We start from the raw sequence: 23,952 nt of genomic DNA on the forward strand, positions 1-23,952 counted from the left end.
CACTAGCAGAGTTAAAGTCTGCACATGTCCTTACTTCTAGTGGATTGTAGGCCTCCAGAGATGCCAATTTTCTCATTGAGGTAGCTTGGAGACTTCACGCTGACAGCTTATGATGCAGCAGGGTTTGAAGATGATACAGGCTTCCATCGCGAGCCAGTGCACTTTGACATGTGTACGTTTATGTGGTCGAATGTGTGGAGTCCTTTGACAGACCATATGTTTAACTTTATGGCAATGCAAAGTTCAAACCAATATGTTCCTTTTGAGGCCTGGAAAAAAAGAAACTGGCTTCAACCAGCAGATGCTAATCCCCACTCAAAGTGTAAATCTCCAAATAATGCATTTTACAAAAAAAATTAAGAAGCCTCTTGAAAGGTGCTTCCAAGAGTGGGGACTAATTTGCTCTGGGTTGAAAATCTGATCAACTGTGAAGTCTTCACAATAAAAGGGCTGAAATTAACACACGTTCGACATTTACACTTTAAAATATTATGTAAAATCCACACACTGTGTACAATAATACTACAGTGGTTGGGAAAAGAAACACATTGGTTACTCTTTGCAATTTGGGTGTGACGTTTCTTAATTGAGGTAATTATTGCTATCTAATAGGTGCACCCATGTAGTGTTAAGCTAGTGAGAAGTGGAAATCATTAACAAAGTGATGCATTTGATTGGTGCCTCTCACTGAAGCGTGGGAGAGTGTCCACAGCTCATGTTCTCCCTACAATAAACAATCTGCCCCACACTTGAAAGAAGCAGAGCAGTTCCCTGCATCCGTTTTCTTTAGGCAAACAGTTCTGAAGACCATCAGGAACCATTCCATAGAAGACTGTTGTGCTTGGACAATACAAACTAAGACAGTCTGTGCAGATCAAGCAATTCGATCCACAAGAGTTGCCCCTTCAGGCAGTGTTCTTTAATGCACCAAAAGGGATTTGGACTGACCAAGAGCACTGGCATGACAGAGCAAAAGCACTGGCACCTGAACTGACTTTGCAGAATGAGGTAGATGGGTGTGCACTGAAAAGGAAGCAACCAGGAAGGAGAGCTATGTGAACAGGTTAATGACAGCGCTCCAGTGGTCTCATACTGCTGCCACGGAGTGAAAGAAAGAAAGTGTGCTGTTCATCCTTTCAGTTTACCGGTTTTTCAGATGCTGCTTGATGAAAATCCAGCTAGAAAATCATGTTTTTCCATTCAATGACCTTAAATTAATTTGACATGTTCCCTTCTTCAGGTCATTATTGCTTTGTCATAGGCTGCAGCGCCAACCATGTTTACCTCAAAAAGTTAATCTTCTAACATTACTATGATTCGCCAAGCAGCTAGCTGGCACAGCAATCATTAACTACATTAGCCAGTGGCTGGAGTGTCGCTCGAGTTAGTCTCAAATCACTAAGACAGCACATGGTGGCCATCTTGTTTGTGAAGACATCAGGCCATTAGGTATACAAACTACATACAAGTAAATACATGGACTTTTATTAGCTATCTATGGTGTTGTTTTCGACAAGAGATACATACGCCTTATACACTGATTAATTGAGCGCGAGCCAGTGCATGGAATACGTGACCCATAAGCTTTGTTGTTCCGGTCATGAGACATACACGCTTCTCACACCGATTGACGTTGTTGGTCAACATATATAAGCAATCAGTGAGGCTATATATTAGTTATTTAAGACACAGTTTGCGAGTAATAGATTGAACGATTGAACTAGCAGTTAAGACAACACTGTTGTGTGTTTGGTCTCTACTACATCACTTTTAGTTTAGATATGTACTGATTTGTGGCTACTACTTTGTCTTACAGCCGTTATCTGGAAAATACTACACTCAGGGTTATCTGAGGTAATTTATTTTTATTCAGAATGTTAACCTCGCACATTATATCAGTGGTGGAGATTACTGAATCTTCTTTTCAATATAATTTCTAGCTTTATTCTTAAAGTCTCCAGCTATGGTATTTGGTGGCGTACTGTAGATGGAACCAACAGCATTTAGGTTTCAGGTACTTGCTGATACACAGTTTGGAGTGATTCCATTCTTCATTTCGGTATTGCATGTAGGCTAACGTAAGACACACTTTACATATGCGGTTTTTGCACATGGGTGCCTTTTTAACCACAGCTCACTAAGGCAGTTGGAATAACAAATTGTATTTACAACATAGATATATGACAATATAAGTGTATTGCAGAATATATTTTTAAAAAGTGTGACCTTGGTAGACATTGTTTTGACAAATTGTTATATTATAGTGTACAATTTGAATTGCACCTGATGAAGGGACTTTGGATCTCGAAACATGTTGTGCTGATGACACTTCACAAAAAAGAACAATGTGACAAGTGAACTGCTGTGGAAGTGAATTGTTTGATTTTCATTCATTTGAATTGTTATACTTGTGAACCACTGGACTACAGATGTATTACTGTACAATTACAACTATTTACTTATTTTGGCTGACCTTTCAGCACTAAAGTGTGCAGGCGACGGGAGTATACAATCATTTTGGACACTTGTCTGTATTACGAGTATCATGTTCTCACTCTTCTGGTTGCTTTGCTTCTTACTGAGACAAGTAGGAGAATAGTATTTGTTATACTTGCTACCTTCCCTGGGGTCTCCTGCTCTTCCAGTTACCTTCAACACTGGTTCAGTAGTTTGCCTCTTGGTGTCTTCTCCCGTGGGTCAGGACGGCAGCTTCAGCTGTCTTTCACGCTCTCAGACAACTTCTGTGGTGTTGCTTCATGCACTGCTTCACAGCCAGGAAAGGATTACTCAGTATCTTCTCTTCCACCAGGCCAGTTGCGTCTTCCCAGAGACCCTGTGCTTGTTCACTTGGCTCTCCATAGCTTTTCTGCTTTCAGCTGTGACTCAGGAACCACAGTGTCTCCGCTTCCTCACTGCGTATAAAGCTGAGCATCCTTCTCCCCTCTTGCTCCCACTGCAGCTTTCAACTTCCCGGGTTTCTCTCTGGCGTCTCTGCCTCCAATGCTTATGATGCTCCGCTGGGGCGTCCATTGCATAATGTTATAGTCAGTCTTTTGTGTTGGAATGGTGTTCATTATTGTTACATTGGTTTCCTTCGTCACAGTACCAGAGAGGTACTACTTCTAATTTGAATTGTCACAGTAGCAGATGCAGTGATTGGTCTTGTTTCCTTGCACCAGATTTGAAGAACTTTGGTGGTTGAGACATTTTGGCAGAGAGGTCATCGGAATTGGAGTCCTTGTTCCCACAGGGGGTCGTCTCTCCTGGTGTGGCCCTGCTTGCCTCTACACCTAGTGGGGGAATCGCATAGCAGGCTCCTCTGCTTAGCCTCACAAGGAAAGGCTCCCCCCTGGGAAGAATCCTGCAATTTGTCACACCACCTTGCATTTGCTTCCGTCTCTTAGGCTTTTGTGGCAAATCTTTGGATGTCGTCCCCTTTCCCATGGGGCCATGGCAGTGCATCCACAGTACAAAGTCCCCTGGGAGTGGTATACAGGGGATGAATCACATGGGAAAGGTAGTCCCTTATGGGATCCCCAGAGAATGCAGTAGATTTCCTTTGGCCTACCCTCTCCATATCTGCTAAAGCCAGATCCTGCTTACACACAACCAAAAAGTACCTGCATGTTTTATTGTAAAGCCATTCCAACAAACACAATAGACATGAGTAAGATTCAGGAAAATCAAAAATGGCTTCCATAAACCAGGAACATAGGTACTGGGAAGAAGATGGCTAGGAGAATGACGATTACTCTAATGAACTATGGTGATCGGTCTAGTCTTTTGCCGTATCTCATTGGACCAGTGAGATACAAAATAGACTGGGGCATCCAGGTGGGGGAGAACCAGCCTCCGGAGAAATGTTGTGGGAGAAGCTGAGCCGGCTACCGTGAAACAGGAAAGTAGGATGCTGCGCACAGAGAGGGAAGAGAAACCGTCCGTAGCCCAAGACGTGAGAACTACAAATCTTGCTTCCCGAACATACCCTTGGCCGGCCCATGACCCCTGAAGCAACAGCAAGCCGAGAGGAAACAGAGAATAGGAGGTCCACAGAGCCACAATCAACACCTGGAAGAGCCTCAATGCTACTAGAGCCTCGTGAGGAAGTCCTGCTGCCCAGAAGATGCGAACACAACGCAAAGGGAACGTTGACAGATTGATAGGGGCAGGAGGTCCGGGGAAGACGGGCGAGGCTGAGAGAGAACAGATTGAAAAGGGTTGGTGAGCCTGAAAGCCAGCAAATACAAATGGGCTGGCACACTGAGTGAGAAACAGATAATACGAGGGTCTGGAACCCTAGCCATGAGAGAACCCGCGAAGGGAGAAAGTCTAGCTTGTTAGGAGAGTAAACAACGCTACCCAAGAACCCCACAAGTCTGGAACCTGCACTCATATTTGAACGGGAAACCTGAAAACCAAATAATAAGATGGGCTAGCACTCTGAATAAGAGACAGATAATATGACGGTCTGGTACCATACCAACAATAGAACTTGTGAGGCAAGAAAGCCTAGCTTGGCAGGAGAGTGAACCAAGCTATCATGGAAGTTTACTACGAGTCTGGTACCCGCACCTATATTTGAAACAGAGAATAAGAAGGTCTGGAACCCTGAAAGGAAGAGAAAGAAATCTAGAAGAAACACAGGCATGGCGGGAGGGTGAACCAAGCTGTCAAGGAACTGTACTGCAAGTCTGGGACTTGCACCCATATTTGAAATAGAGAATAAGAGGGCTGGGGACTCAAAGAAAGAGAAGGAAATACTGAAGAAATCCATGCTTGGCAGGAGAGTAAACCAAGCTGGTTGCAAAGAGCATGGCGACTCTGGGACCAGCACCCATTTTTAGAGTCCAAAAATAAAGTGAGCTTTATTTATACTACATGGTCTGGGACACAACAGTAATAGACTTTTAGTAACTGTCATATTCCCCTGGATAGTATTTGGCAGGAGACTGAACCAGACCGACCCAGGGAATAAATGGGAAACAAGGCTTCAACAGGAAGCAGACTATCTGTAAAAGAGTGGAAATGCCAAGGAAAGGGAGGAAAGTTTGCAGGCGGAATATACATTGTTTCTCAGGAGCCAACTTCTTAGCTTGTGAAGTGCAACAAGCAAGAATCCAGGGGAAAGGATTAATTCCCTGGATATAGGAACACAGTATCTTTGGAAGCGAACATTTCCTTTTATTAATACAACCAATGACATTTGGAACTTTCCTTTGATGAGGGAGTTTCATCATCCCCTTTTGATAACAGAACATCCTTGCACTTTAGATTTAAGTTACTGTTAGGGTCAGAATTAGGGTTTTTGGACACACCCGATTAACGTTTTGACATCTCGACAGTTTCACTAGTTTTCATGAGGTCGGGAACTCCCTCTTCGCATTAGGGAGTGGGAGGCATTTTTCCAACCTTCAATTTACTTTAATAACATTGTATGACCTTATCCTCTCTTCATTGGCCAGCTGTCCCTAAATCACCTTCAAATTGCTCTGTCTTACATGAACACGATTGATCATCCCCACATTTAACAAATCCTGATCCGATGGAAGGGCCTTTGTTGTCCTCTAATCTAGACTCTGGAACAAGTGACCATTAAAACTTTACATCTGATCATACAGTAGCACAGCACAAACTTTGGGGGCTCCCCTATGAGCCATTCTGAGCTTCCCCCGCCCCGGCAAGCTCCTTAAAGCATGGGGCATACCACACTCTGGGTCGGCCCAAACGACTATGTGTGCCAAATGTCCTTGACGATCATGCTGCTGCAGGGGCATACACACACACACACACTGTTCCAAACAAAAGATGCAAGTATGTTTTTTAATAAAAGCTTAAATGTTTCACCTAGCTCAAAAAGAAGGGGGTGGTGCCTGGTCCCCAAATATACCAACCACCAGTGGTAGTTGGTGGGTTTTAATGGAGGGTGAAAATATTTACCACAAGTATGCGAGAGCGAGGGAGCCCGTACCAACGAAAACCGGTTCTGAGAGAAGGGGGTTGGGGGAGGGGATTTCCTCTCCATCCCCATATGTTTTTGTTTTATAATTGGTTAAAATGGTGCATTTTACAGCACACTTTGTGAAAAAGTGGGTAAAAGGCCAGAGAGTTTGCAATTGGTTTTGTAGGGTAAGTCATGAGAAAATACAATAGATGCACAGGAACATTTCTCAATGCATTTTCATTACTTTCCTCTCAATATATGCCAGTATAACAAACATGTCCATGCTGGCTCCTCCAACATAGGCCAGCATTCCCATATATGAACATACTCATGCTCCCTTTAAGCATAATGCCATTAATGATCATCTAAAAACATGGCAAAACTGGCTCTGAAAATATAAGGGAATACCCCTATTTAAAAACATACTCCTGTTGGAGTCACCATTAAAAGTGCTATGCCACAATAAGGAACAAGTTACTTACCTGTAACTGTTGTTCTCCAGCATGGGTCTGGTATGGATTCACATGCTCATGAATATTCCCCGTCGTCAGGCCGGGAATCCTCGGTAAAGAAAAAAATCAGTATCAGTTTCGTTTCTGATTGGTCTTTCTTAGTAGTAACCAATCACTGGTCTCTGGGTCATACTGCCCCCAGCCAATGACTGCCCTCTCCCTAAGCCCGGCCTCTGGCAGCCATCCTCAGATTTGGTAGCACGTAAAGTGGCAATATGACCAAGTGAAGAGCAGCAGAGGGGTAGGAGGGAGGGTTCGCATGTGAATCCATGCCAGACCCATGCTGGAGAACAACAGTTACAGGTAAGTAACTTGTTCCTTCTCCAGCATGGGGTCTCGCATGGTTTCACATGCTCATGAATATAAGAAGACATAGCAGTACACACATGCACAACCACGGGAGGTGGCAAAGGCTCAATATTAAGCATTACATCAAAACTCAACATTAAGCATTTCTTAACTCCTCACCAGGCTTACCTTAAGCAAACACGTTGCGCAGCACTGCTTGGCCGACCCCGGACTCCTCCCTGGAATCCCGGTCGACGCAGTAGAATCTTGTGAAGGTGTGCGTCGACCTCCACGTAGCAACCCTGCAGATGTCCAGCAGGGGCACACCAGACAAGATCGCCGTGGTAGCAGCGACCGCTCTGGTCGAATGGGCTCTCGGACAGCCGGGCAACGGTTGGTTCGCCAACCGATGACAGTGCATGATGCAGCCGGAGAGCCATCTGGAAATGGAAGCCTTCGAGAGAGCCTTCCCTTGGTTCACAGGTCCAAAGTTCACAAACAGCTATGATGTCCTCCGAAAACTCTTTGTTCGGTCCACGTAGAACTTCAGCGCTCTAGCTACATCCAGCGAGTGCAAAGTTCTCTCGGCCGACGACGAAGGCGACAGGAAAAAGACTGGTAACACCAAGGGCTCGTTGACGTAACACCAAGGGCTCGTTGACGTTGCTCGTCCGACGGCACCTTGGGCATGAAGGAGGAGTGCGTCCTCAGCACTACCCTCGTATCGTGAAAGGTCAGGTATGGAGGCTTGCAGGATAGTGCCTGCATCTCTCCCACGCGTATTGCGGAGGTGATGGCCACCAGGAACACTGTTTTCCATGACAAACTTCAACGGGGCCGAATGCAATGGCTGGAATGGCGGACCCATGAGCCTGGTCAGCACCACGTTGAGCTCCCACGCCGGGGCTGGCGCCTTCACTGGCGGGAATGATCGAAACAGTCCCTTCATAAATTCCTTAACCAGGCGATGTGTAACGCTCACCTGATTCCCGTAGAGGCGCCGGTCTTGACTGGGCGTATACCGTATCTTCAAAGGTGATGTGTAACACACGGCTGGCTCTTTGGGCTGGACCTCTGTGCACTGTATGTCTGACTCGAAGGGTAAGATGTCTGCAGATAGAAAATATGGGATTAATGAACTGGGTTATTGAATGTCTCTCTCTTCTTCCCTTTCTCTTCTCCTGTAGAACCCCAAAGGTTAACGCTCTCTCCTTAGGTAAGTGAACGCCGTGCTCTCCATCTGCCTCGGGGCAGGGTGCTGTAACCAGTTTCTTCACTGGATAAGGGGAGCAGGCCTCTTGACTTCAGAGGACTGCTGTCCATCGTTTACTGCACGAACGGTAAGTTTCGAGTAATTCTAATGTCTTTAAAGTCTTTAGTAATGATGTCTCTTGTTTTGCAGGGTTCCGGCGATGGCGGATGAAGGGCTGAAGTGAGTTGAAGATGGAGCCCGTGTGATGAATAGAAGCGCCTGGAAGCACGTAAGTAAGCGCTTGTTGCTTGCTTCACGATGCACTCTAACTGTCTTTTTATTTTGCAGGTACAAGTTCGGAGCGGCTGCAGGGTGCCGGAATACCCACTGGGTTAGATGTGGAAAGGAGTAATGGCACGTGAGTATTAAAGTTCCCCAATGACTTTAAACGCACCTTGTTTTGTCTTTCAGATGTGGGATGCAGCGCCGAAGGCCTCCGGAGCGTGCGAAGAGTTGGTAAGCTTTTGTCTTTCAGATGCCGGAATGCAGTGCGAAGACCTCCGGAGCGCACGAAGAGTAGGTAAGCCTTTGTCTTTCAGATGCCGGAATGCAGCGCGAGGCGTTGGTGACAGCCGATGGACCAGGTAAGTGAAGCGCTGTCACTGAAGACCGTAATGCTAACCTGTTCTTTCTTGTCTTTATAGGTGTTGCTGAAGACTGGATTCAGGATGGTAAGCCTTTTTCCTTAGGCCCAGGATCAGATGCAGAAGACACGATGAGCGTTCTGCTGCAGAGGATGCAGAATAACGCAAAGCAAGATTCATCCATCGGGTGTGGTTTAAATAGCCTTCTGTAGTGCTTAGGCGTGGCTGTGGAAGGAGACACCTAGGTAAGAAAAGAGTTCCTGCTTTCCAGAAGAGTTCCAGTGTTCTGAACCTAGAGAGTGGCTCCTGCCCGACCCAACAGGAAAAGTAGTTCCAAACAGAAGAGGATCAGAGGCTCAACTGGCAGGCAAGTAAGCAGCATGGTCTGCTGCAGGTAAGTCCACCCAAGCATTATGAGCCCGGCGCTTCCAGCGCTGGGACTGGCCATATTTATGAGCCTGGTGCCACTGGCGCCAGGACTGGGTCCAAAAGGTCCCAATTGGGACTGGTTGGCACTCGGAACCTGGGTTATGGATCTGCTTCCAAGGGAGTTGGGAAAACCCTGACCTTTTGGAAGCAGAGATCATGACACGATGAGACCACAGGGATAACCGCCCTGTGGTCCTGGTGTATCGGGAAATCGCTGCCAGGTGTATCTTGATTGAAGCATGAGATAGTCCAGTTTTGGCTAGCGACAGAAGGTACGGCAATACTTGAGGGGCCGTAATCCGCAGAGGTTTAATATTCTCTGCACGGCACCAGATAGAGAACCTCTTCCACTTATGTCCGTAGCACTTGAGAGTTGAGGACGCCCTGGCCTCCGCAAGAACCTCTCTGCAGTCGGCCGGGATATCGTATCCTCCAAACTCTAGTGCTGCAGGAGCCAGGCGTGAAAGTTCAGCGACTCACGGTCGTGATGAAGAATTCCGCCTCCTTCTCTGAAGAGAAGATCTGCCTCCGTCAACAGCTTGACTGGTGGGGACGCTGACAAGTCCAGAAGGTCTGGGAACCAGATCGGTCTCGGCCACGCCGGTGCGACGAGGATCATTCTGCACCGGGACCTCTTGAGCTGGTTGATGAGTCGGAACAGCAACGGCGGAAACGCATGTAGGAACAGGCAGTCCCAGGGGAACGAGAAAGCATCGCCCATGCTCCTCAGTTGGGGAAACCTGCTGGCGAACCTCTGGCACTTGGAGTTCGTCACCGTCGCAAACAGGTTGATCCGGGGTTTGCCCCATCGCTGAAAGAGTCGGTCCACTTGATCCTGGCATAGTTCCCACTCGTGGCACGAGCGCAGCTCTCTGCTGAGTGAGTCGGCAATGGTGTTTTTTATCCCTGCCAGATGAAACGGCAGCAGGAACATCCCTTGAGCAACGGCCCATTGCCACAGGTCCTGGGCTTCCTTGAATAGGGCCGGGGATCTGGTTCCGTCCTGCTTCTGGATGTAGAACATCGTGGTGGTGTTGTCGGTGAAGATCCTCACCACCTTGCCACCACTGGAGCGAGGCACTTGGTGAAAACCCTGGGTGCCGACTTCAAGCCGAACGGGAAGGCCTTGAATTGGTAGTGCCGCCCTTGGACCACGAACCTGAGGCACTTCCGGTGTCCTTTTAGAATGGGAATGTGAAAGTATGCATCCTCCAAATCCAACGACGACAGGAAATCGCCCTCCTCCAGCTGTCCCAGCACGTGCTGGAGGGTGACCACCGGAACTTCTGTGCCTTGATGTACTTGTTCAGTCGTCGCAGGTCTAGGATGGGTCGCCACCCTCCTTTCTTCTTTTTCACGAGGAAGTACCTTGAGTATACTCCGGAGCCCCGGAGCCTCTTTGGGACGAGCTCGATGGCACCTTTCTTGAGCATCGCCCTTACCTCCAACAGCAGTTGAGGGACGTGGTTCTCTTTCCTGGCCACGGGAGGAATGAGGGGGCACTTTTTTAGAAATTCGAGGGCGTGCCCCTGGGCCAAGGCATCCAGCACCCAATGATCGGTGGAGATGGACTCCCACACGCTGACGAACTTCGCCAGCCAGCTTCCCACCGGGGGAGGTCGCCACGGTCGGTTCAATCTTGCTTGGAGGACGCCTTGCCGCCTTGGCCTCCCTGGCGACGACGGCGGGATCCACCCGACTTGCCTCGTCCTCTATAGGCTTCCTGCGACGAGGAGTGGGCCGCTTGGTGGTACATAGAGGAGCCACCGCCGAATCCCTTGGAGGCACCCTGCTTGCCTCCGCGGCTCCGAAAGGACGGCCTTCGTTGCTGAAGAACTCCTAGGGCCTTAGCTGTCTCTGTGTCCGCCTTGATGGCTTGGAGGGACTCATCCACTGTTTTCCCAAACAGGTTGTTCCCGTCGAACGGCATGTCTAAAACCTTGGCTTGTACGTCCTGGTGGAAATCCGTCGCCTTGAGCCACCCTCGTCATCTGAGGCAAACGCTGTTTCCTAGCTGGCGGAAACCGGTGTCGGCAATGTCCGTTGCCACCGTTATGGCGTGGTCCGACGCCACCTCACCTTCCTGCAAGATCTCCAGGGCCTCAGCCCTCTTGTCGTCCGGTAGGAAGTCCAACAGGGGAGCGATCTTGTACCGTAACTCCCTGTCGTAGAGGGCCACGATCGCGAGGGCGTTGGCCGCCTTAATCGTTGTTGCCGCCGACGAGATAACTCGACGTCCCATTGCATCCAGCTTCTTTCCTTCGCCGTCCGGCGGAGAAGTTGACGTTGAGGCCGATGCCCCCCCCCGCTTTCTTCTTGGCTGCCGCTGAGACGATCGAGTCAGGGGTAGGTTGCGCCCTAAGGCACAAAGGGGCTGCGTCAGGGACCCGGTACTTCTTCTCGTACCGATCCCTCTTGGCAGCGTCGTAGACGGGTTCTTGAGAAGGGCGAGACCCTCGTCCCAGATGTCATCCAGCAGAGGCACGGCGAGGACCGTCTTCCTCTTGGCCTTGCGCCGTTGGTAAAGGAAACCTTCCTTCTTCTCTTCGGGGCAGAGCTGAAAAAGTTCTGATGCCCTGGCGATCATAGCGTGGAAAGACCCAATCTCGTCGGACGGGGAGGCCCGGGCTGGAGGCGATGGGAGCTCCGTCCCGTCGTCGCCGCCGTCGTCATCATCCGTACCCATCGTGGCCGTGTCCGTTCCCGTGTCATCCCCAGGTACATGGGACGTGGGCAAAGGCTGACCAGGCCGCGAGGGCTGAAAAGGCGGGGCTGGATGGGTCCGCCTTCTCTTGTTTGGGGGACTTCCCGACGGGCCTGGCTCTGGCCCCTCCATCGGGCCTGGTTCCGGCTCCTCCGTCGGTGGTAGGGGCAATCTCGTCCTCATCTCTGAACATAAGGATTGTATTGCCAACAAAATGGCCGCCGAGTTGTCTTGCGGCTCCGGAGGCGACGGGCGCGATGGTTGACTAGGAACCTCGCCGGCGCCGCCGCTCTCATCGTCCCCTTCGTCTGGATCCCTCCCGTGGCACCGGGCCTTTTCGACGCCCTCGTCAAGGCCCTCCAAGACTTCAACCAGTTCCTCCTCGGAGGCTGTGTCCGTGTCCACAATGGCCACCGGCTACCTCCCCTTTTTCCGCCGGGGTCTTCACGGGGGTCTTCTCGATGGGCCTAAAAGAGGCTTCCCTACGTGGTGGCAGGGAAACTCTGGGCCCTGAGGTCGCCTCCACTGGTGTAGCCTCCTCAGGCTGCGCCAGGCTTGCCGCGACTTCCTCGATAGAGGCCTTGGCCGGGTGAATCAAGGCCTTCACCACCTTCTGCAGGCCTGTGGCCTTCACCTTGGGGGGAGGGTTGCCGCCTCGGTCCCCCTCGGCTGGATCCTTCGAGATCGACCGGGGCCTCTCCAGAAGCTTCACCGGGTTCTCGGCCTTCCTCTTCCCTGAGCCAGAGAGTTGGCTCGTGGTTGATGGCCCTGGAGAGGATACGCCCTGCCTGGCAGCCGAGGAGCCCGCCCGTTCGGTGCTCCCAGTGCCCGCGGACTCGCAGTGCTTTGCCTTCTGTTGGGCCCCCGTCGCCGGGGCGCCCTCACAGGACTTAGAAGACCGCTCGGACTTCTTCTCACCTGACGGGCTCTTTCTTTCCAGCCAGTTGGAGAGACGAAGGTGTCGGTCCCTGATGGTCCGTTCCGACATGTTCCGGCAAAACGCACAGTCCTTCTCCACGTGCGTTTTGTGCTCATGAAGGCAGTAGAGACATTTCGAGTGCTCGTCCTCCTTGAACACATTCTGCAGCTGGCATCCAGGGCAAACCCTGAACAGCTTTCTGGGAGTCGAGCTTCCTTTCTCCTGGGCCATGTCCGGGTAGGCAGCAAAAGCTTCTGGACTCCTCCAAGAAGCGTAACTCGACGAACACTTCACCCTTGAGGGGCGTAGAAAATCCGAAACGGGTCCCCGTTGATCGGATGTAGACACGGTGGAGCTTGAGGCTCTATTTGACCGAAAAATGAGAAAATCTCTTTGAAAAAGCGCGAAAACGCAGCAAAAAGCTTGAGAGCTAAACACAAGGACTCCCAACACTTGAGCGTGCGGTAAAAATCTGAGGATGGCTGCCAGAGATGGGGCTTAGGGAGAGGGCAGTCATTGGCTGGAGGCAGTATGACCCAGAGACCAGTGATTGGTTACTACTAAGAAAGACAGATCAGAAACGGAACTGATACTGATTTTTTCTTTTCCGAGGATTCTCGGCCTGACGACGGGGAATATTCATGAGCATGTGAATCCATGCCAGACCCCATGCTGGAGAAGAAAACATTTCCAAACCGGTTCCAATGTAGGCCAGTCTAGACTCGTAATAACACTCATCACGCTTGCTTCATTATATACCTTCCAGGTCTGCATATGCCAATCGCATCACTGTTCCTCCCACACGGAGAGTTCCTGCTGGGGGCTCCAGCTTCCCATCCATGGCTGCTACTTTTTGGAATACCCTCCGAGCCCAAATCAGACTGATCAAATCTCATGCAGACTTCCGTAAGGCCTTAAAAACTAGGCTTTTTGTAGGATTGGCCTCTCCCTTCAAGCTTGCATTTTGCATTCTGCCATCTACTGTTCTCATGCTATGTAATGTATCTTGCAATGCAACCTTGAACATGTTCTCTAATTTACTGTAACTAAGCAAATTGTATCAAGACTTTGTCCTTGTGCCGTTTTTCTGAAACCCTTAACCAAGCTCTCATACATTTTCCTACAGCGCCTAGATGCCCATGGGCTGCAGTGCGCTCTACAAATCCAAATATAGATGCCCAGTTAATAAAAAGTCACACTACATTAAGAAATACCTTGGCAGTTACACCAAAATGTCTGTCTAGCAATGTAAACCACTTATCATGCTTGCTTTTTCAAAGATGCCCTGAAATAAATATCATGCCACAGTAACCAATGGCTAGATTGGCTGCAACAAAATGCCAGTCTAGCCACGTAATAACACACATGAAGTTGTTTTGGGTCTGAAATAGAAGTAAAAGATGGCATGTCGCTTAGGGATGTGCCAAAAATATGCTAGTGATCCCTGCCCTCAGCTCCCTCCCCACCCACACACCTTTTCACCAACCAGTCACTCACCTATACACCTACTCTTACATTCATTCACACTGCATTCTCCACACAGGCACCCACCCACCCGGGACATTCAAACACACATTATCATGCTTCCTCCAGGGTGATTAACAGCATTTCTACTAGGCACTGCTTATCAAGGGTCTGTCAAAGGCTTAGTCAACACCTTTGTTATCAGCATATTATGAAGGCAATGGGGCATTTGCATCTAAAAGGCAGGAGAGCCCCAGTTAATTACAGATGATATGCCTTCTTCCAAGACAATTGAAGTGAGGCAAGTACAACCGTCATTTATTGTAAAGCTTTGTGTATATTCATGATGATTGTCTTCTAGTAAATAGATGCTCAGACCTTCAACTCTGCATTCTTCTATTTATAGTCCGATTATGGATGTGGAAAAGAAAGCTCCGATCATACTCTGCTTAATGTATGCATGTATATATTGTCAGATTGCTGATGTGTGCACTTTGCAATCAATCTCTACGATCTAGTAGTTGTGCAGTTGAAAATGTGTACCATCTAGAGAGCAGGAGGGATGTGTTCAAGTGCGTACATTTTGGAGCAGTACAAATACCGTCTTTACTGCTTAACAAAAGTATATTATCCTAGGTAAATAATACTCACTGGGTTACATTTTTTAGAAAGTGTAAATTGCATGCATGGGATCGCCAACATTAGCACTTACATGCCATAATGTCCACTGCATGCAATTTTCAACTTTTGCAACGTGGAATGCAAAAATGAAGTGCAAAATGAGGCACTATCGCATTTCACCTCGCTTTTGCATTCAATTTCACAAAAGTGCAAATGCCACCCGCATACAGCTGGATGGTTTGGCAGGTGGGAAGTGGAGGAGGAAACACTTCACCTCCCATCTCCCACTGCAAAATATGACAGCGGTTCCGGATCAGTAACGGCTTACACATTGGTTGTATGCCTCACTTAACGCTCCATAGAAATCGAGCCCACTGTGTCATATCTAGCATTGGTTGGGAGTCTCCAAGCGATTAAGTTTACAGGCCTCTGTTACAATAAGGCAGATTTCATGTTTTTAGGGAAAGACTGGTGTCCAACTTCTGCCAGTTAATTGCCTTTTGGCGCTTCAGGATCTGCAAGAGATGCGGTATGGGACAATCTTGGGTATAGAAGGAGCAGGGTAAGGTTGCGTTGTTGCAATATTAATGTTTCCAGATCCGTATATATGTAGGCCTCAGCGTGGATTGTGCTATATTATTTTCAAGTTGTCTGAAGCAGTTGTTAGTGTATGCTCCAGGTTATGTCAAATGTTTATGCGGTTGTCAGTGTTGGGTTAAATCATGCTTTTTCAAGGTATGCTAGTGCACAAATTCAGGGCCACATTTTGCAGTCAGTTGCCGGAACCCTCCATTCGAATGGCCCAATGACAGCCCAAAGACACTTTAACAATAGCGCTATTCAGACTTAAATGCGATTACGTTACAATGCAGCTGTACATGCACCAAGGACTAACAAGCCTTAGGCATTGCCTTGAGGGGAGTTTTTCCCCTTCTTAATGGGGCAGTGGTGGAGCACAGGGGAAATGGAATGGTCATGAATCCAAGCTCCTTTCATGTGTTCCAGGGCGCCCCCTACCACATACTTAGCCACTGATGTGCTATGACACTAAAGTTTGAAATTACTCATGGGACAGCCCAATGTGCTTTTGCATACGACAATGCATGCAAACCAAGCATGGTTAGTGGAGCTTTGTGACATGCTCCTTGCCTTTGTTGATCTACAGGCCCTGTACTGTCATTTAGGCTAGAGCCTGGAGGACGTTTATGCCCAATTGCCAAATCTCCATTAATCTTACTTTTATTAATTTACCTTCTGTAAATGTCCAATAGCATCTGTACCCACAAAACTACCTGGACATGGCAGAGGCTCTTTTATTTTTAAACCACCCTTATGTCTCGGCTTCTGCCGTCTGCCTTACTGGTTTGGACTGGCTGATGCGTCGACCAGAGTCAACGACAATGTTTCAACACAATGAAAAGGTATATATTTTTTTAAAGGGGCAATATTTGTGTGTGTGTGTGTGTTTGCATGTACTGGTAGCAATCTGTTTGTATGCATGCAATTTGGGCTAGACCAGGGAGGATGCTGAGGGGACTGATAGGGGGTGTTGTTAGGAATGTAGATTCCCTCATGTTCCCACTGACCACTTTACCCAGCTTTACATAACAAGCATAGTATAGTCAAAGTGCATATCAAGCATTGTATATAGTTAATCTTAGTTTTTACAGGTAACTAAGTTCACTGTGTTCTTAGGAGATGTGCACTCATGGAACCTGGAGTGTTGGCCAAGGTCCAGAATGAGAGGCTGCTCCAGGTTCCATGAGAGTCAGTTGAAGGGTGCGGAGCTGGGCGGTACCTGCTCAGAACTCACCTTTTGATAAATGTGTGAAACCAAGATTCAACCCTTGTCACTTGAATCATTCAGTGCTACTCATAGGTGGTCTGGCCGCTGTATGGCTGAGGGGACCAGGCCCCAGTTGCAGCGGCAGATGGATAGTTAGCAAGGTAGGGGGAGATGGAAGGAAAAGGAGTAAAGAAAAGTCTTGAAACGTTTCCGGAATTTAAGAAGATCTGGCTCAAGTCAGAGGGGGTCGGGAGGAGGCGTTTCCTTAGGGAGGAGACAGCCAAGGAAAGGGATCTACCTACCACTCTCTGCTTGGAGAAACGTTTGACCTACAGAGAGTTGGAGCCAGAAGATCAAAGGACTCTGGTCGGGAGGTATTTAGAGAAGGAAAGCTGGATGTAAAGAGGTCCCAGGCACCAGACAGCTTTGTGGATGATGCAAAGGGTCTTGGATTTGATCCTTGCGGTCACCAGGAGCCAGTGTTGAGATTTTAGGGCTAGAAAGATGCCGCCCCTGAGCTTGAGACCAAGGATAAGTCTTGCCGTCCTATTCTGGATTAGTTGAAGGGAGGAAAGAGACAGGTTGAGGAAGAGGTTGTTGCAGTAGTCTAGCCTAGAGAGTACCAGGGCTCTGGAGACATTGAGCTTCTGTGGGTAGGTGAGGAAAGGTAGAATGCCCTTGATGAGATGCAACTGAAAATGTGACTTCTTGGCAAGTCCATGATGTGTGGAGAGAAAGAAAGGGGAGTCAAAGATGACACCAAGGGTTTGTGCCTCACAAGTGGGTAGGGGAAAGGACCCAGGGAGTTTGGCCAGAAAGTGGGGGAAGTTATGCACCCTTTTAAAATAATATACCGTTTATTGGGGGCATCAAATACATGGAAACATTTCCCAGTGTGTGCACAGTAGAGTTAGGGCTTGCGTTTTACAAACGTTAGATAAGACCTCACACATTCAAGAGGCACCAACAGTTGGCTAGTTGTAGCAAACGCAGCGCGTTCTTTCCTGTTGTATCACTCACTCACTGTCCATCTCTTTATTACTCTCCCCTCTATACGCATCTAACACCATTAGCAGCCTGACATTGCTTTACAGAGGCAATGCTAGCGTACATTCGCTGGACAGCAGTTCACATTTTCTATGGGCACGCCCAATTTAAGAGGGGCTGCATTGGCATATATTCTTAAGGCTTCTTCCCACACGTGGCAACTTTCTATGACATAGACTACTAGAGGATACATGTTCTAACAACCAGAACTAAAGGCACAAAATGACAATAAAGACAGATTTAGCAACTGCTACTGTGCTCATGCTCTTATGGACAAAATCTGTTTTTGAAATTGTATTAAGTGTAATCCTTAAAATAATGTGTGGAGCACCACCCCCAACTTTGCCCTAAAGAGTTCGAGAACACGACCTCAATTTCCAAACCCCCTCCCCCCACCCACCTTGGTGTTGCACCTTTTCAAATTGCTTAGAGCCACCAGTGGGCATGTGTTAAATGTCACATTCGTCTACGACCCCTCCTGAGCCGGAGTGCCGCCTTCCCACGCTCCGAGGCCTTGCCCAGCCTACATCCTGATGGGTGAGGACTGGCATGCCCTCCACTCCACAGTCCTGGGGTGGCGTGGCCACCACTAGTGAGATCATGCCTCCTCAGCAAACCTAACTTGTTAACTGTCTGACATTTCGGATCAGGGGCCAGAGACCATTACGGTTGTGAACACAGGACTTGATGATAATAATCGTAAGCATTTAGCATTTATATAGTGCTACGAACCCTCAGGTATCCGAGCGCTGCTTATTATTACCCACGGTATGTGGTGCTCATTTATCGACCTGAAGGATGAAAGGCTGAGTTTGGCCCTGCCGAGATTCGAACCTGCGTGCCCGATATCAAAGCAAGCGCTCTACTCGCTGTGGTATCGGACCGGCTTCTTCTTGATATACGCAGAAGAAAAAAAAAAATACCTATGACGACCCCATCCCAAACCAGCACCAAGTCGTGTTAAAAGGGCTGTACATGGAGTTGTAGCTTAGTACGCGTGGGAGGCACGCACCTCTGCTGCATAAACACATTGACAGGCACCAGTGCCTGAGCACGCATAATTTTAGAATAAATCGTAATATAAAAACAATTACCCATCACTTGACTGCACTGGCGTCTGTTGATTTTCCTGCGATCCATGTTCCTAAAATACAACAAATCTTTTTAGCCCATACTATAAACAACATTTTAACTTTTAGTAGTGCTATTTTGAAAGCGCGTGTGGAAAAATAGCAGCGGCAGCAACCCACTTATGTTTTTACATTGTCTGTGCAAGACACACATTGGCGGCATGTACATTTTGGTTTATGCTAAAACCCAAGTATTGTAGGCTGCAACCGCCCGCACTACTCCCGGACCAATTCTATAATGAAACTGCGAAGTTGATCTGTATGAAATAAGGGCAAAACAGTGCTTCCTGCAGCTAATAGACAGCAAGAAAAGACGCAGCACAACGTGCCTTTGCAAAATATTGAATCAGTGTTCTCTTTAGCGAAACTGCCCCTCTGTGCTTGTTAAACCTGAACTCAATTTATGCATTTACTTGTTATGAAGTGGCAAATAAGTCACGTTGGAGCCACAGAAGATAGCTCGGCGAGGCTTACACGCAGTAATATGAAGAGTTTGGGTAGTAGCAAGGATGTTGAGAAGTTGTGTTATGCAACATTTCTAAATTTCAGTGTTTTGCAATAGAGTTTGCAATCTTATGGGTCCAAATTTAGAAAAGCAGACACTGAGGTATACATCGCGGGCATAGTTAGTGAGGGTCTGTGGGGGAAAGGGCGTGGTAAACTATACCCTGAGGTTCAAGGCAGTAGTAGCTTGAGTAGAAAAGAGGGGTGTTTAGAGCAAGCTACATGCTTCTTTATTGTTACTAGTTATTTGACCTCTGTCTGACCAAATCCTGTAGGTCGCACACGTTTTTTAAATGCCAGGCTAACCCCCATGCCCACACTCCATATAGAATATACATAGGTGTGTGTGTATCTATATATACATGGGTATAGTGGAGCCTATGACAAGACTGGAGGCAAGCATTATGCTTCAACTATAATGTATTACTCCTCAGCAGTTTCAACAAAGACACAAGAAAACTACAAATCCCAAAGTCTCTGTAGTCCATTCCAGCACAGCCCAGCTATGACACACATCCTGTCCCTGGGCTGCTCCTCTTCTTTTACTGCTCTTCAGCAGATAAGTGCTATTTTGTCACCTCTCCGTGAACTGCATTTGTGTAGCAAAATATGTATAGTTAGGAGGGGGAGTACGTGTGGGAACGTTGTGTAGACATGCATGACTGCAGGTATATGTGATTAACGGTAGAATATTGTGAAAAAAGGTAGTTACGCGCATGTTCGTCAGGCATATTTAATAGCTTAAGTGGTTCAGGCGGCACAAGGCAGTTGCAGTAAGTATAGCTGCGATTGCAGATAAGTGAAGCGGCAACATCGCCGCGAGGCGAGCGGCCCCGTGCTGTATTCCTGTCATTTTTGGGGCTTAGCTCCGCCTCGCGGAGCAAGCATCCCGAGCGAGCAGGCGCCGCTTCTCCCCCCCACCTTTACGGGGGCGGAGCGAAAGCACTCTGAGCATGCTTGCCCCCACCCTCGTGGAGTCAGAGCAGGAGCGTTAAGACAGCGTCGCATTAGGGAAGCGACGAGAGGAGAACGAACGCCGGGCCCGGTGGTGAAATTAAAAAAAGCATAAACTATCGAATTTTGGTATAATCGATCCGAAATTTAGACACTGCAACATCGATCCGAAACGCCGCAACATCAGCGTTCCAGGAAGGCAGAAGTCAGCTGAGAAGCAGGTCTATATCCCGCAGAAAGAGAGAAGCATTTCCTCCCTACGAAAGCAGGTGCATTTAACCTGCTGAGAACCTCTGAGCTACCCAAGAGGGGTGAATTGAGCACACATAGCCTATTACAGGGGTTAACAAGATTATGAGACAGTCTGGTGCAAGCCACAAATAAAGAAAATATATATAGATATACAGAGGCATCAGACCAAGTGACGTGGGCGTGCCAAGACACCTGCTCCAGGTACCAGACACACAGCACGTTTACAAAGATGTCAGAGTTGAGTGGAGCGAGGAGGAACAGCCTCTGGACCTCGCTGCCAGCTTTAAGGAAGTGCTGGGAAATTTGCTGGTCGATGCAGTGGTGCAGGGGGCGAGGCCGCTGCAGGAGAGGCTGGAGACTCTAGAAGCAATGCTTAATCAGCCGAGATAGAGCACCAAGGAGACAGAGCACGCCCACAGGACCCTTGGAGATAGAGTTGAAAGGGAGTAACCAGGCCTGAAAGAGGAAATCCTCTTACGACCACCAGGGCCCATCAGATGGGGTGAAACAGAAGACCCAAGAGGCAGCAGACACATTCGCTAAGCTTAAAGAAGCTTACCTGCAACGTCAGGCAGTGCCAAGCCTCAGAACCCCCGCTCCAGGGGAGGATAATACAGGAGAAGATGACCCACGCTCGGAAGAGGAGCCAGCAGAGGGAGACCTTTCCTCTCATGAAGGAGAGGAGGTAGCAGAGGAGGAATGGTGGAAACCCAGCAGAGGGAAGAGAACCCACAAAGAAAAACATCTGGAAGATGACCAGGAGGACACTGTGGGCTGTTTGACCTGGGCAGTATCCGGAACCTGAGGACCTCAGACTGGCAGCCCTCTTCCAGGGTCACACAATATATGACAATAAGACTACGTAAGGCCCTTGACAAAGAAGTAAGGCAGCGGCTGCGCGCAGAATGCCCACGCCCAGAGAAAGTGGCAGAAACCCCTGAGCTAGATCCTAAGATGTTGACCTTCGTGTCCAAGACCAGTAAAGATCCACGCAAAGGAATTGACAGGTCGTGGAGAAGCTGTCAAGGGAAGGTGTTAGACTTAACAGGGCCTCTCGTGAAGATAATGGATTTGGCGGAGAGAGCTAAAGATACAGGGGAGGAAGTGGACCCTGATGCATTTGCGAGCTGGGCACAAAGGGCAGTCTGCCTGCTAGGCAATGCTAACTGCGGCATCTCTTCAGAGAGGAGGAGAGGGTTACTGCTCAAAATTGATTCGAAGCTGAGTGACCTTGCATCATACGAAGCCGGAGAAGCAGCACAGGGCCTCCCCCTCAGAGAGACTGTTGGAAAGGAAATGGGCCGGTTCGTCAGCACCTACACTTCCCTGGAAAAGGTGCAGGCCTCCATACGGAAGTTGTTTCCGAACAGAGTTTTTGCCGGGACCGGCCGCTTCAGGGGTCATGCGGCCGGTCGCTATCAAGGAGGAAGAAGACCCCCTAATCCCAGGGCACAATACTGGGAAAACAAACAGCAAGACACCTTCTTCCCAGCCAGGGGAGGTTTTCCTAGAGGGCGCAGAGGAAGAGCAACTGGTCGTGGACAAGGCTTTACACCAGGCAAGGGAAACAGAGTATCCTCAAGTAGGGGGGAGAGGGGTAATGTTCTGGGGAAATTGGCGCACGCTTTCCAGCGATGCTTAAATATTGCAAACCAGCAGAGGTCTGCGGCTGGAGTTCATACAACCGCCTGTGCAGTTAGGCTGGCCACACCAGCAGCGCTTAGCACTAGCGGAACAACAATGCTTAGATTGCGAACTGACCCAGCTAGTGCAGAAAAACACCATAGAGAGGTGCACAGCATCCCCGAGGTTTGTGAGCAATATGTTTCTAGTGCACAGGAAGGAGAAGGTCCGGACAGTTAGAAATCTAAAAGAATTAAACAGGTGGATTGTGTACCGCCATTTCAAGATGGAGGGTATCCATCAGCTCAGAGACTCCTTGAGAGGAGGAGACTGGCTGACGAGGCTATGAAAGATATCTACCTAACGGTACCAGTACAAGAGAATTACAGGACGTTCCTAGCAGCTCTGGCAATTCAAGACGATGCCCTTTGGGCTTGCGTCAGCTCCCTGGGCTTTTACCAAACTGATGAAGCCAGTGGCAGCAGCGATTCGAGAGAAGGGTATCAGGTTGATTATATATCTAAACGACCTGTTACTCCTAGGGAAGGACCAGGACACTCCAATTTACCAGACAAGATGGGTGCAGAAACTACTGTTATTGTTGGAATTTCTAGTAGACGTGGAGAAGTCAGACAGCAAAGAGACTAGATTTCCTGGGATTCGTCCTAGACACCAGAAAATCTACGTTAGAACTACCACCCTGAAAAATAAGGGATATCAAAAGGGAGATCAAGGCCTGCCTGAGCAAGCAGTCGGTCTCTCAGAGTTCTAGCAAGGAGTGTGGGATTATTAGCAGCCTCCATTCAGTCCATATTTCCAGGTCCTTTGCACTATCGTGCCCTGCAGAGGCTAAAAATAAAACACTTGCAGCAAGGTTTGAAGTATCATCAGCAAGTGCCATTAGATCAGGAGTCCATCACGGAGCTGGAATGGTGGTTGAAGAATATGGATGCATGGAATGGGCGTGCCATCTTCAGAGACCAGCCAGACCTGGTAATAGAATCAGACGCCAGCCACATAGACTGGGGAGCGAGATGCAGAGATCTAGAAACAGGATGGAAGTGGAGCGAAGGAGCTTCGCCAGCACAAACTGCCTGGAACTTCTGGCAGGATCATTTGTGATCAAAGCATTCACGAGAGGGAAGGTGAAGTTGTGCGTTCTGCTGAAGATGAACATCTCGACAGTCCGCTACATTAATCACCTAAGAGGAATGAAGTCCAATTTGCTGGCAGAGCTAGCGAAAGATTTTTGGCACTTCTACCTCCAGTCGGGAACTTCAGTGACAGCAGAATACCTGTCCGGGGCACTGAATGTGATAGCCCACTGGAACTCACGGTACCCGGCGGACTCCAGCGACTGGAGACTGGATCAAGTAGTATTTCAGACTCTGGATATGAGGTGGGGTCCAGTACACATGGACCTCTTTGCATCCTGTCTCAATGCCCAGACAGCCAATTACTTCAGCTGAAGGTTAGACCCGGAAGTATGGATGCATTTCTCCAGAAATGGTCAGGAGGCCCGCACTACCCATTTCCCCCTTCATGATGCTGAGCAGAGTTCTAGCGAAGTGTCAGAGGGAGAGAGCAGAATTCATTTTGGTAGCACCAATGTGGAAGTCACAAGTGTGGTTCCTGACACTAATGGAGCTAGCAGCCGATTTTCTGCAGGTGCTTCCCGAAGGTGACCGACTGCTCCCGGACCCAGCTGGGTCACATCATCCTCTGAGAGTGAGAGGGACTCTCCCGCTCGTCTCGTGCAGGACATCAGAAGACGCTGCACGCTGCCAGGCATTTCGGACCAGGCTGCAGAGCTTATCATAGAATCCTGGGCTCCATCCACCAAGAGGAGCTATGACGCGGATTGGGCCAAATTGACATCCTGGTGTAAAGGGAGAAATCTTCATCCCATTTCAGCCCCTGTAGTGACTATATTGAATTTCTT

At 48.6% G+C, this 23,952-nt stretch overlaps 1 protein-coding gene across 11 annotated transcripts in view; it reads right to left on the reverse strand.

Moving 5' to 3' along the window:
• The window catches only part of WNK2 (WNK lysine deficient protein kinase 2), a 1,473,871-nt gene that overhangs the window by 641,985 nt on the left and 807,934 nt on the right, over positions 1-23,952 (reverse strand). For all 11 annotated transcript variants that reach the window (XM_069643592.1, XM_069643590.1, XM_069643588.1 and 8 more), the window contains one exon: positions 18,642-18,691. In XM_069643592.1, coding sequence (XP_069499693.1) covers positions 18,642-18,691 — 50 coding nt within the window. The remainder of the gene's footprint in view (positions 1-18,641; positions 18,692-23,952) is intronic.

Source organism: Ambystoma mexicanum, chromosome 2p (genome assembly GCF_040938575.1).
Source record: "Ambystoma mexicanum isolate Mex_15411 chromosome 2p, UKY_AmexF1_1, whole genome shotgun sequence".
Classification (NCBI taxonomy): Eukaryota; Metazoa; Chordata; class Amphibia; order Caudata; family Ambystomatidae; genus Ambystoma; species Ambystoma mexicanum.